This window comes from Leptonychotes weddellii, chromosome 5, assembly GCF_054177405.1.
Source record: "Leptonychotes weddellii isolate Sample4059 chromosome 5, ASM5417740v2, whole genome shotgun sequence".
Lineage (NCBI taxonomy): Eukaryota > Metazoa > Chordata > Mammalia > Carnivora > Phocidae > Leptonychotes > Leptonychotes weddellii.
The window spans coordinates 20,649,074-20,664,147 of NC_138373.1; the positions used below are offsets into that span (position 1 = coordinate 20,649,074).

Below are 15,074 nucleotides of genomic sequence, written 5' to 3' on the forward strand. Positions count from 1 at the left end.
ATTACATCTAAACATGATATATTACCCAGCAATTAAAAGAAATACACTAATGATCATACAAGTGTGGATGGATCTCGAAGGCATTATGCTCTAAGTAGTTAATCTTTTAAGGTTACATACTATATGATTCCATTTATATGGTATTCTCAAAGGAATAGCACAAGGGAGTGTTTTCCGGTGATGAAAATATTCTATGGTGCTAGCTGAATGTGTTAAACTTTACATGTCTATATATCAAAAGAAAAAAAATAAATTTACTGTATAATTTTAAAACATTTCTGACTCACCACAGAGTAGAAAAAAAGGTGTTCTGAAAGTGTCAAGTCATTAAACAACATGTCATGTTGTGGGCAGAAGCCCAAGTTTTTTCGAATCTCAATTATGTTCTTTGAGATGTCAAATCCATGAATATAAACCTCTCCTCTGGTAGGAGGGTAACAACCTACGAGTAAGCAGAAGACATAAAAGAAGCTGAGCTTTGGTGAGAGAGCATTATAAGATATTGTAAATTAGTATCTTAAATTCAGCCTGCTTGTGGATTACTCAAAAGAATTAGCACTATCTCCTACAGAATAGTTCAGGAAAATATCAATAATTACATCTAGGTAGTAGGATTAGCTATCTTTTAATTTTTGTTCTTTTCTGCTTTTGTATACAAATTTTCTACAATGTGTATGGATTATATTGGTAATAAAAACATACAAATAATTTGCTATATTCTAATATATTCACATTACAGACTGTTACTTTATTTGTGAACCAGATTAGGTACTGTGTAGATGTTATGAAAAACATAAGATTGGGGCTAGTCAGAGGACCAGACCTTGAGGACCACTGAGTTAGGGTAAAGGCTAACCTGCTATTATTATTATTATTTTTTAAAGATAAGATTTTATTTATTTGAGACAGAGAGAATGAGAGACAGAGAGCATGAGAGGGAGGAGGGTCAGAGGGAGAAGCAGACTCCCTGCCGAGCAGGGAGCCCGATGCGGGACTCAATCCTGGGACTCCAGGATCATGACCTGAGCTGAAGGCAGTCGCTTAACCAACTGAGCCACCCAGGCGCCCTAACCTGCTATTATTAAAGAGGCCACAGAGAAGCTTTAAAAAGACAGAAATTTCCCATTCACGTGATAATCCCAAAACAATCCAGGTTGGTAGAAAGATCAACTCCACATTTGTTTTAAATCCATTAGTCCACCAAAGGACACTTAGGTTGCTTCCGTGCCAACGGATATATTCCATGGATATATGTTTTTGAGTTTGTGTTTTCATTTCCTTTAAGTAAATACCCAGAAGTGAAACTGCAGAATCATATGATAGTTTTATTTTTAATTTTTTGAGGAATCTTCATACTGTTCTCCATAGTGGCTGCACCAATTTAATTTCCACAAACGGTGTACAAGGGTTCCCTCTTCTCCACATCCTCACCAACACTTGTTATTTCTTGGCATTTTGATAACAGTCGTTCTAACAGGTGTGAGGTGATATCTCATTCTGGTTCTGATTTATATTTCCCTCATGATAAGTGATGTTGAGCCTCTTTTCATGTACTTGTTAGCCATCTATCTGCTGCTCTTGAAAAATATCTATTCAAATCCTTTGCCCATCTTTTAAATTGGATTTTTTTGCTATTGAGTTACATCAGTTCTTTATATATTTTGGATATTAACACCTTATCAGACATGACTTGCAAATATTTTCTCCTATTCAGTAGGTTACTTTTCATTTTGTTTATCGTTTCCTTTGCTGTGAAGCTTTTGTTTGATGTAGCCCCACCTATTTATCATTGCTTTTTGTTGACTTTGTTTTTGGTATTAAATCCCCAAAATCATCTCCAAGATTGAGGTCAAGGAGCTTACTGCCTAGATTTTCATCCAGGAGTTTTGTGGTTTCAGGTCTTATATGTTCATGTCTTTAATCCATTTTGAGTTAATTTTATAGTATATGGTGTAAGATAGTGATCCAGTTTTCCCAACACCATTTATTGAAGGGACTATCCTTTCTCCATTGTGTATTCTTGGCTCCTTTATTGTAAATTAACTGACCATATATGCATTCGTTTATTTTTAGGCTCTCTATACTGCTCCATTGATCTGTGTCTGTTTTTATGCCAATACCATACTGTTTTGGTGACTAGCTTTGTGACATAGTTTGAAATAAGGAAGCTTGATGCCTACACCTTCTCAAGATTACTTTGGCTATTCAGGGACTACTGCAGTTCCATACAAATTTTAGGATTGTTTGTTCTATTTCTGTGAAAAATGCCATAGGAATTTTGATGGGAATTGCACTGAACTTGTAGTTTGCTTTGGGTAGTATGGACATTTTAATAATATTAATTCTTCCAGTCCACAGTATGGAATATTTTCCACTTATTTGTGTCTTATTCACTCCTTTTCATGAATGTCTTATAGTTTTCAGTGTACAGGTGCTTCACCTCCTTGGTTAAATTTACTCCTAGGTATTTTATTCTTTTTGATGTAATTGTAAGTGGTGTTTTCCTCTTAATTTCTCTTTTTGAGAGAGAGAATACAAGCAGGGAGGGAGGGGCAGAGGGAGAGAGAGAATCCCCCAAAGACTCCATGCTCAGCATGAGCCCAATGCAGAGCTCAATATCATGACCCTGAGATCATGACCTGAGCTGAAATCAAGAATCAGATGCTTAACTGACTGAGCCACCCAGGCACACCTTTTTCTGATAGTTTATTAGTGCATAGAAACACAACAGATTTTTGTAAATTGATTTTGTGTCCTGCAACTTTACTGAATTTATTAGTACTAACAGTTTAGTAGAGTCTTTATAGTTTTTTTATGTATGTCATCTGTAAATATTGAGTTTTTTTCTTTTTGATTTTGATGCTTTTTATTTCCTTTTCTTGCCTAATTAATAAGTGTGTTAAATAAAAGTGGCAAGAGTGGGCATCCTTATATTATTCCTGATCTTAGAGGAAAAGCTTTTAGCTTTTTGCTATTGAATATGATGTTAGCTGTGGGCTTGTCATATATGGCCTTTGTTATGTTAAAGTATGTTCCCTTTATGCCCAGTTTGTTGAGAGTCTTTATTATAAGTGGATGTTGAATTTTGTCAAATGCTTTTCTGCATCTATTGCGATGATTAAAAAATATACAGTCTTAAAATATATTTTTGAATATTATATTTAAAAATATATTCCAAAGTGGAAAAGTGTTTCAAAGACATCTAAATAGGGTTACTTATTTAGCATTGAAGGTAAATGCTAAAAAAAATTAAAAAGAAAATGACAAGTTAACTATAGCATATTAATTTAAAACACTACTATATGGCTTTAAAAAGAATACTATGTAACTACTAGAAATACCATGTGGCCTTGGAAATAATATATATAGACTATATCCACATAAGGAAATTTCAATATAAAATTATGTTCTTTAAAAGCTGAACATGAAATATGTTATATAGTAATAACATTAATAAAATATTTTATAAACAATTAGAAAAGACTTATTGAAAATGTGTGAAGAATTCAGAGTTTTACTTTCATTAGATTCCTTCCTTCTTATATCATTACTCAAATTCTTTCATTTTAAGATGTTTTAAATGACAGTAATAGTGGAAGATCAGGGAAGTCAAAGCACTTGTTTTTCTATAGGAAGACAAAAAAAAAAAAAAGGCAAAAACTACCAGAATCAACTTGTTAAACTCAGAAAAATATTCAAAGGTTTACAGTAACCCAATACTTAAATTTTATTTTATTTTATTTATTTTTTATTTGACAGAGAGAGAGACACAGAAAGAGAGGGAACACAAGCAGGGGGAGTGGGAGAGGGAGAAGCAGGCCTCCCACGGAGCAGGAAGCCCAATGCAGGGCTTGATCCCAGGACCCTGGGATCATGACCTGAGCCAAAGGCAGACGCTTAACAACTGAGCCAACCCAATACTTAATCAAGAAAAAGATGAAGAGTACACTTACCTTGATGAGCACTGAGTAATATATGAAACTGTTGAATCACTATATTATACAGCCCAAACTAATAAAACACTGTATGTTAACTACACTGGAATTAAGATTAAAAAACGGAGTACACTTATTGTGATGAACACTGAGTGATGTAGAGAATTGTTGAATCATTATGACCTAGCAAAACAGTCTTTCAAAAATGAAGAAGCAATTAAGACTTTATCAGACAAACAAAAGTTGAGAGTTCATTACTAGGAGACCTCCATTACAAGAAATGTTAGAGTTATTCAAGATGAAACATAAGGATGCTAAATGGTAATATGAAAGCATATTAAAATATAAAACTCATTGGTAAAGGTAAATATATAGACAAATACAGAATACTATAATACTATGGTGAGTATATAATACATGTAATAGTGGTGAGTAAATCACTCTTATTTTTAGTATAAAAGTTAAAAGACAAAAAAGTATTTAAATATTATACATATAAAAATGTTGATCAACATACAACATAAAAAGATGTAAATTGTGACATTAACGTAAAGCATATTTATGTGGAAGAAATAAAATTACTGAGTTCTGTTTGTGATTAAAGGTCAGTTGTTATTAGTTTACATAGAATATTATAACTGTAATAACTATAAAATATTTTATGTAAGTTCCAAGGTAACCATAAAGGAAATACTTACAGAATAAACACAAAAGACAAACAGAAATGAACCAAAGTCTGTAATATATATGTATATATATATATAAATTAAAATTAAAAAAATATATATTTATGAAAGAAAAAAGTAGAGGGCAAAAGAACTGTAGGACAGACAATTTTAAAAATGGCAATGGTGAGCCCTTCCCTATCAATAATTACTTTAAGTTTAAATGAAAAGACCCAAAAAGATACAGAGTGCCTGAATGGATAAACTAACAATACCTAACTATACGCTCTCTACAAGGAACTTTATTTTTTATTTATTTTATTTAAATTCAATTAGCCAAGGTATAGCACATCATTAGTTTTTAATATAATGTTCAATGATTTATTAGTTGTGTATATCACCCAGTGCTCATCATATCATGTGCCCTCTTTAATGCCCATCACCCAGTTACCCCATCCCTCCACCCACCTCCCTTTCTGCAACCCTCAATTTGTTTCTCAGAGTCAAGAGTCTCATATGGTTTGTCTCCCTCTCTGATTTCTTTCCAGTTTCCCCTCCCCCACCCCTTTTGTCCTCTGCACTATTCTTTATGTTCCACATATGAGTGAAACCATATGATAACTGTCTTTCTCTGATTGACTTATTTTACTTAGTATAATCCCCTCCAGTTCCAGCCATGTCGATATAAGTGGTAGATATTCATCCTTTCTGATGGCTGAGTAATATTCCATTGTATATATGAACCACATCTTCTTTAGCCATTCATCTGTTGAAGGGCACCTCGGCTCCTTCCACAGTTTGGCTATTGTGGACATTGCTCCTATGACCACTGGGGTGCATGTGCCCCTTCTTTTCACTATGTCTGTATCTTTGGGGTAAATACCTAGTAGTGCAATTGCTGGGGCATAGGGTAGCTCTATTTTTAATGTCTTGAGGAACCTCCATTCTGTTTCCCAGAGTGGCTGTACCAGCTTGCATTCCCACCAACAGTGTAAGAGGGTTCCCCTTTCTCAACATCCTCGCCAACACTTGTTATTCTACAAGGAACTTTAGATTTAAGGACACATATAGGCAGAAAGTGAAGGCATGAAAAAAGACATTCAATGTAAATGGTAACCAAAGAGAGCAGGGGTGGCTATACTTCTATCAGACAAAATAGACTTTAAGTAAAATATGTCACGAGAGAGAGAACAGTATAATGGTTATATCATATAATAAAAAATTAAAGTTACAGAAAGATATAACAATTATAAATATATGTGCCCAACGTTAGAGCACCTACATATATAAAGCAAACATTGGCAGAACTACAGGGAAGAATACATAGCAATATTATATTACATGGAGACTTTAATATCACACTTTCAATAATGGATAAAACATCTAGACAGATGATCAACAACTAAACAGCAGAAGTGAACAACACTAAAGACCAAATGGACCTAATAAGCATTCCACTTAACAGCAGAAAATATACACACTTTTCAAATGCACATAAAACATTCTCCAGGATATATCATATATTAGGTCACAAAGTAAGTCATATACAATTTTAAGTCATAACAAATTTAAGTAAGTCATAACAAATTTAAGTAAGTCATAACAAATTTAAGACTGAAGTCATACCAAGTATCTTTCAAACCACAATGGGACAAAACTAGGAAGCAAAAGAATAAAAACTGAAAAATTTGTAAATGTGGAAATTAAACATCATATTCCTGAAAAACCAATGGTTCAAAGAAGGAAGAAAAAGGGAAGTTAGAAAATATTTTGAGGGCGCCTGGGTGGCTCAGTTGGTTAAGCGACTGCCTTCAGCTCAGGTCATGATCCTGGAGTCCCGGGATCGAGTTCCGCATCGGGCTCCCTGCTCAGCAGGGAGTCTGCTTCTCCCTCTGACTCTCCCCCCTCTCATGCTCTCTATCTCATTCTCTCTCTCAAATAAATAAATAAATAAAATCTTCAAAAAAAAAAAGAAAATATTTTGAGACAAATAAAAATGAAAATACAAAATATTAAAACCCACAGAATGCAGCAAAAGCAGCACTAAAAAAGAATACTGATAAATGCCCACATCAAAAAAAAGAAGGTAAAAAACACACAATCTAACTTTACACCTCAAAAAACTAGAAAAATAACAAACTAATTGCAAAGTTTGCAGAAAGAAGGAAATAACAAAGGTTACAGAAAAAATGACCAAAGTAGAGACCAGAAAAAGAATAGGAAAAAAATCATTGAAAGTAAGGTTGGTTTTTGGAAAGATAAACATAATTGACAAACCTACAAGACTAAAAAAAAGTGAGAAGACTCAAAATCAGAAAAGACATTACAACTGACATCACAAAAATAAAAAAGTTCATAAGAAATTACTCTGAATAATTACATGCTAACAAACTGGATAACCTAGAAGAAATGGATAAATTCCTAGAAACATAAAATTTACCAAGAATGAATCATGAAGAAACAGAAAATCTAAACAGAACTATAGTAAGTAATGAGATTGAAACAGTAATCAAAAACCTCCTGACAAAGGCCCAGAGACAGATGGCTTCACTGGTGAATTCTATCAAACTTCTAAAGAAGAATTAACACCAGTCCTTCTCAAACTCTTCCAAAAACTGAAAATGAGGGTATACTTCCAAACTCATTTTATGAGGCAAGCATTACCCTAACACCAAAGCCAGACAAAGACACTATAAGGCAAATAACTCTGATAAAAATAGATGCAAAAGTTCTCAACAAAATACTAGCAAACTGAATTGAACAACACATTAAAAGGATCATACACCATGTCCAAGTGGGATTTATCCATGAGACGTAAGGATGACTCAATATTCAAAAATCAATTGATGTGATACACCATATTAACAGAATGATGGATCTAAAATATCGCATGATCATCTCGATAGACACAGAGAAAACGTGGCAAAATTGAACTCTCTTTCATGATAATGTATAAGACATTTTTCTCAACAAACTAGAAATAGAAGCAAATTTCCTCAACATAAAAAGGCCATATATTAAAAGCCCACAGCTAACATAATTCTTTATGGTGAAAAACTAAAAGCTTTTCCCGTAAGACTGGAACCAAAATAAGGGTGCCTCCTGTCACCACGTCTATTCATAGTAATGGAGGGCCTAGCCAAAGCAATTAGGCAAGAAATAAAAGATATCCAAGCTGGATAAGAAGAAGTAAAATTACCTGTGTTTGCAATGGCATGATCTTACATGTATAAAACCTTAACAACTCCACACACACATGTGCTTTGTGATAGAATATATAGAGTTGCTATATACAAAATCAACATTCAAAAAATCAATTTCTGCATCATTGATATGATCATGTGGCTTTTGTCCTCGATTCTGGTCATGATGTATTACATTGATTTTGTATGTCAAACCATCCTTACATTCCAGAAATACATCCCACTTGGTCACGGTATATGACCCATTTCATGTATTGTTGAATTTAGTTTTGCAGTTTTTTTTTTTCTGAGTTTTATATCTACGTTGATTAGGGACATTGGTCTATAGTTTTCTTATCTTGTAGTGTCCTAGTCTGACTTTGGTATCAGGGTAATACAGGCCTTATAGAATGATGTAATAAGTGTACTCTCCTCTTCAATCTTTTCAAAGAATTTGAAGAGGACTGGTGTTAATGTTTCTTTAAATGTTTGGTAGAACTCTCCAGTGAAATCATCTGGTTCTGAGCTTTTCTTTTGAGAGGTTTTTCATTACTGTTCAATTCCCTTAGTAGTTGTGTGTTCAGATTTTCTATTTCTTTATGATTCAGTCTTGGTAGGATGCATGTTTCTAGGAATTTACCCATTTCTTCTAGGTTATGAAGTTTTCTAATATACAGTTGTTCATAATGTTTTCTTATGATCCATTTTATTTCTGTGGCATAGGCTGTAATATCCCACATCTAATTTTTATTTTAATTATTTGAATTTTTTCAATTTTGTTGATTTTTTCAAAAAACCAATTCTTAAGTTTTATTTTTTCCTATTATTTTCCCATTCTTTATCTCCACAGTGATCTTTATTATATTCTTCCTTCTACTATCTTTGGGTTTAGTTTGTTATTCTTTTTCTAGTTCCTTAAAGTAAGCAATTAAGTTGTTAATATCAGATTTTTCTTTTTTTAATATAAGTGTTCACAATGATAGAATTCCATTTTTGCACTGTTTTTGATGCATCCTGTAAGTTTTGTATGTTGTTTTCATTTAAAATTTTCTCAAGATACTTCTACTTTGTAATTCCTCCTTTGACCCATTAGTTGTTGGATTTTCCAATTTTCCTTCTCCTAATGATTTGTAGTTTCATTCTATTGTGACTGGAAAAGATATTTTGTATAATTTTATTATTTTAAAATTTGTTAAGATTTGTTTTGTAAACAAACATGTGATCTCTGCTGGAGAATGTACCATGTCTTATTGAGAATAATGTATATTCTGCTGCTGTTGGGTTGAATGTTTAGTACATGACTGTAGGGTCCAACTGTTGTTAAAGATCTCTATTTTCTTATAGAGTTTTTGTCAAGTTATTGAAAGTGGGGTATTAAGGTCTCCTACTATTACTGTGTTACTGTCTATTTCTCTCTTTCTTTCTCCAATATTTGCTTCATTTTTTAAGAACTCTGATGTTTGGTAAATATATAATTGTACATTTTCCTGTTGAGTTGATACCTTTTTCCCCTTTGCAATGGTGTTTGATTTGGTATCATCACCTCTACTCTGATCATCATTTGCATATATTTTTCATCTATTTACTTGATTATGTGTGTCCTTAAGATTTCAGGTGATTCTCTTGAAGATAGCATATATTTGTATCCTTTAAAAAATCTAGTCAATCTATATCCTTTGATTGGGTTTTTATTTATTTATTGTTAAAGATTTTATTTATTTGAGAGACAGAGTGTGAGAGAGCACAAGCAGGGAGAGGAGCAGAGGGAGAGGAAGAAGCAGCCTCCCTGCTGAGCAGGGAGGCCGATGTGGGGCTCCATCCCAGGACTCTGGAATCATGACCTGAAACGAAGGTAGATGCTTAAGCAACTGAGCCACCCAGACGCCCATGACTGGGTAATTTAATCCATTTACTTTAAAAGTAATTATTGATAGGGAAGGACTTACTATTGCCATTTTCTTAATTACTTTCTGTCTGTAGCATTTTGCTTCTCACTACTACTTTTACTGCCTTCGTGTTTCACTTTTTTTTTTTTTAAAGATTTTATTTATTTATTTGACAGAGACAGAGAGAGCAGGAGCACAAGCAGGGGGAGTGGGAGAGGGAGAAACAGGCTTCCTGCCGGGCAGGGAGCCCGATGTGGGACTCGATCCCAGGACCCTGGGATCATGACCTGAGCCGAAGGCAGATGCTTAACTACTGAGCCACCCAGGCGCCCTGTGTTTCACTTTTTTAAAAAAATATTGCCATGCTTTGATTCCTTTCCTGTTTCCTTTGTGTGTGTTCTATAGATATTCTTTGTGGCTACCATAGGGATTAATGTAAATATCTTAAAATTATAATGATCAATTTAAACTGACAATAACTTTATTCATAGGCTTGCCCTTCCACTTTGTTTCTGATGTCAAATTACATCTTTATATACTGTGTACTCATTAACATAGATTTATAATTATTTTTGTGCTTTTAAGTTCTATATGAGTTAAAAGTGAATTTATGCACCAAAATGTAATTACAAAATTATAATTTATGGACCAAAATTACAAATTATATTTGTTCACATATTTACCTTTATTAGAGAAGTTTATATTTTTATATGGTTTTGTATCTGTCTAGTGTCCTGAATTTCAACTTGAGTGATTCTTTTTTTTTTAAATATTTTTATTTATTTATTTGAGAGAGAGAATGAGAGAGAGAGAGCATGAGAGGGGGGAGGGTCAGAGGGAGAAGCAGACTCCCTGCCGAGCAGGGAGCCCGATGTGGGACTTGATCCCGGGACTCCAGGATCATGACCTGAGCTGAAGGCAGTTCCTTAACCAACTGAGCCACCCAGGCGTTCCGAGTGATTCTCTTTATAATTTCTTATAGGAGAGGTCTGATGGTAATTCTTTCAGCTTTTGCTTAACTAGGGAAATCTGAATTTTCCCTTCACTTTTCAAAGTTTTGACATATAGTTTTCTTGGTTGTAGTTGTTTTTTCTTTCAATATAATATCCTACTACTTTCTGACCTTCGAGGTTTCCACTGAAAAATCCTCTGAAAATCTTGAAGAACATCAACTGCAATCGAAGAGTCACTTTTCTCTTGCTTCTTTCAGGATTTTCGTTTCTTGAATTTTGAGTTTGATTATAATGTGTCTCATTTATGGGTTTCTTTCACAGTTTATTCTACTTGTAATTTGCTGACCTTCTTGAATTTGTATGTCCATTTTTTCCCCTCAAATTTGGCAAGTTTTCAGTCATTATTTTTTAAAATAAATACTCTGTCCCTTTCGCTTATTTTCTGGGACTTTCATAGTGCATACAGTGGCCCACTTGATGATATCCCATAAATCATTTAGGCTCTCTTCACTTTTCTTCATTCTTTTCACTCCTCTGACTTGATAATTGCAAATAACCTATCTTCAAGTTTACTAATTAATTTTCCTGCCTGATCAACTCTGCTGTTGAAATCCTCCAATAAAAATTTTCAAATTAGTTATTATATTTTTCATATCCAGGATTTGTTTGGGTTTTTAAAAAATTACTTCTACCCCTGTTAGTATTTTATTTGTTCATGCTTCATTTTCCTCATTTCATTTTGTTGTCTGTGTTCTCTTTTAGATCATTGAACATCTTAAAATGACTTTGGCAGGTAATTCAGAGATTTGTGTTTCTTAAGGGTTATGTTCTGCGGCTTTATTTTGTTACTTTGGGGCAGGTTTCCTTGTTTTTTTGTTTTGTTTTTGGTATGCCTTATGTTTTGTTGAGATTTGAACATTTAAAAAACAGACATCTCTCACAGTCTTTATGGACTGGCTTCAGGCATGGGAAGTCCTTCACCCATCATCCCAGCTAGAGGTTTTAGGACCTTAAAACATTTTCTGGGGATGGGTCTTCGGGGTTGTGCATATGCTTTCATTCTACTATATATGGCTGCTTCAAACTGTCTTAATTTCCTTAAGCAGCTTGGAGATTGTATTTCTTTTGTAGTTCTCTTGCCTGTATTCTGTTGCTTCCTTGGCACCTGAATGGGGAATTGCAGATTTCCTGCTGCTTTAAAATACTTTAAAGTGCTGCAGCATTTTCCTCTGTTTTTCTGTGACTTCCAACATTGCCACTCCCATTGGTTCTCCATTAGGCAAGACAGAAACCAGTCCCTTGGGCAGCCCCTAGACAAGCCAGTACATTGGATACAAGTTCTAGTCTTTTCTTTCTGTCCCAAGGGAGGAGCTTGGAATTGGAACATTTCCTCCTGATTGTGCCATGCCATATTGGGGGAGGGGTTGGGGTGAGAGAATGCCATAAGCTTCCTGCCCTTTTTGGTATTGGCCATGCATACATTTGCATGCTGCAGCATCCAAACTGGTTTCTGGAGTTTTTAAAAAGATATGTTTGTCTGTATATTGCTGTTAACTTAGTGTCTCTACGGAGATGAGGGCCTGGAGCTTCCAAGTTCACCATATTTCTGATGTCACTCTCATCTCCTGCTTCTAAGTTGCCTCTATCTTCATTTAGTCTTGTTTAATAGCTATAAGTCTTTCCTATTTTCAGAGTTCTGGCAAAATTAGGTCTGACATCTTGTGCTTGTTTATCTATCTTGTCTATGAAGAGACTAGAACCTGGAGCTACCATCTCTGACAATTTGCTCCCAATGGTTGCTTATGAGCTCCATCTTGGTGTATGAATAGGATTTCAATAGGTGGACAGGTGGTTCAGGCACTCCCATTGAGAGAAAGGGCATGAGCACATACAAATGGAAAAGTGCATTTTATGTGTTCTGAGATTACATGTAGAACATGGAGTGTATTCCAAGATAACTTATGTAAAGCATATCAACTATATAGAATGCATATATTATCATGAAGTTAATGATAATTCAAATCATAACCTTGTGATACTACCTAGGTAGTCATGGTGTTAAGAAGAGGTTTAACTGAGACTTAGAGGAAATCAGTTCAAATATATAAAATAGCAGAGAATGTCGGTAGTGTCTGCCCTTCCTGAGCTAGTTTTGGCATCATTTTAGTTTCAAAGGAGAGGCTATTATATCTCAACTACTAGGCTCAGCCCCGTTCCAGCCTCCGGAACTTATGCTAACCTCACACACAACATGGGATTCACGATTCTAATTGTCCCTAGTATTTCTTATCCATTCTTCCTTTCTGGTGAATGCAGTGCATCTAACATATAAACCTATATAAAATATTCTTCCATGGCTTCTCACTGCGGTCAGCATAAATTAAAATCTTCTCCCAAACCTTTCATGATTTGACCTTTTGATTATTCCTCTAGCTTTATCTTTTGCTATTATTCAAATTCTATCTCTGATCTAGTCAGTTCCCTGCTTTCAAGTCTCCTAGTCTTTGCTTATGTCTATAATATTCTTTGGTTCCATTTGCAGAGCTTTATATATCCTATTTGTCTCAGATTTGATGACACTTCCCTTTTTCTCACCCCCCAAACAGGTTATGTGTCATTCTATTAGATGAACAGCATCCCACATATAACATCTCCTTTCATACTTATGATGTTAAGCTTCAAGTTTCTTTCCTATATTTCCACCAGTGTACAAAATTGAGCATAACAAACCTGTAATCACCACTGTATTACCAATTCCTATGAAAAGAATAGGCATATAAATATTTTCACTGAATAAATGAATTTATTACATTACCAAGAGCATCTTGATTGTAAATAATTAAAGTGTAATAAAAACTGCAACACTGAAATGACAATATACTCAATACCACAAGCTCTGATTGGTTTGAAGCCTTAGAAGGAACCTGACTTCTGCTCTAAACAGAGCTGAATACATACCTATGAGAAGAGACAAGGCTGTAGTTTTTCCTGCCCCATTTTGTCCTACAAGAATAGTGATTTGCCCCTTATATAAATTCAAAGACATGTTGTTTACTACTACTTTGTCACCAAATTCCTGTGAGATAAAAGAAAGGATAACTTGTTATCTGTCACTATCACTTATGAAAGAAAAAACACTATACTCTATCCTTAGAAGAAACAACATTATAAAACAGGTGAAGGTAGGAGGTACAGGTTTCCAGTTATGCAATAACAAGTCATGGGCATAAAAGGTACAGCACACAGAACATGGTCAGTGGTACTATAATAGCATTGCAGGGTGACAGATGGTAGCTATGCTGGTGGTGAGCACAGCATAACATACAGACTTGTCAAATAACTATATTGTCCACCTGAAACTAATGTAACACTATGTGTCAACTACAACAAAGAAGTAAAAAAAAAAAAGAGAAGCAACATTATACTATCAAACTTGTGAAAAAAAGATAATGTTGTGAACAATGAACATTTGTAGGTGCACTGAGTTTGTATGTTAGGCAAAATTGATGTGAAGGCATATCCACATTTGGTAGGGAAATGGAGGCCTCTCTATATTCTATGTATAATATAGAGTGTAATATAGTAATTCTGGGCTTATTCAATTGTAGTAAGAGCTAGAAAACTTCATAGAAGTTGCCACTAATGAGAAAAACTGATGCCATGATTTCAGCCAGAAGTTTGGTGATTCACAAGAGCATTCTCCTTTTTGTTGGGGTCTTTGGGGTCTTTGGTTTTGGGATCAAGGTAATGCTGGCCTCATAAAATGAGTTTGGAAGTTTTCCTTCCATTTCTATTTTTTGGAACAGTTTCAGAAGAATAGGTATTAATTCTTCTTGAAATGTTTGGTAGAATTCCCCTGGGAAGCCATCTGACCCTGGGCTCTTGTTTGTTGGGAGATTTTTGATGACTGCTTCAATTTCTTTACTGGTTTTGGGTCTGTTCAGGTTTTCTATTTCTTCCTGGTTCAGTTTTGGTAGTTTATACTTCTCTAGGAAAGCATCCATTTCTTCTAGATTGTCTGATTTGCTGCCATATAGTTGCTCATAATATGTTCTTATAATTGTCTGTATTTCTTTGGTGTTCGTTGTTATCTCTCCTCTTTCATTCATGATTTTATTTATTTGGGTCCTTTCTCTTTTCTTTTTGATAAGTCTGGTCAGGGGTTTATCAATCCTATTAATTCTTTCAAAGAACCAGCTCCTAGTTTCATTGACCTGTTCTACTGTTCTTTTGGTTTCTATTTCATTGATTTCTGCTCTGATCTTTATTATTTCTCATCTCCTGCTTTATTTGCTGTTCTTTCTCCAGTTCCTTTAGGTGTAGGGTTAGGTTGTCTATTTGAGACCTTTCTTGTTTCTTGAGAAAGGCTTGTATTGCTATATACTTTCCTCTTAGGACTGCCTTTGCTGCATCCCAAAGATTTTGAACAGTTGTGTTTTCATTTTCATTTGTT

At 34.5% G+C, this 15,074-nt stretch overlaps 1 protein-coding gene across 1 annotated transcript in view; it reads right to left on the reverse strand.

Annotated features, from left to right (window-relative positions):
- The window catches only part of LOC102748372 (phospholipid-transporting ATPase ABCA3-like), a gene marked incomplete at its 5' end in the record, with an annotated part of 211,336 nt that overhangs the window by 106,136 nt on the left and 90,126 nt on the right, over positions 1-15,074 (reverse strand). The window contains 2 exons of the mRNA XM_081818872.1: positions 288-442; positions 13,580-13,697. Of these exons, the coding sequence (XP_081674998.1) occupies positions 288-442; positions 13,580-13,697 (273 nt within the window). The remainder of the gene's footprint in view (positions 1-287; positions 443-13,579; positions 13,698-15,074) is intronic.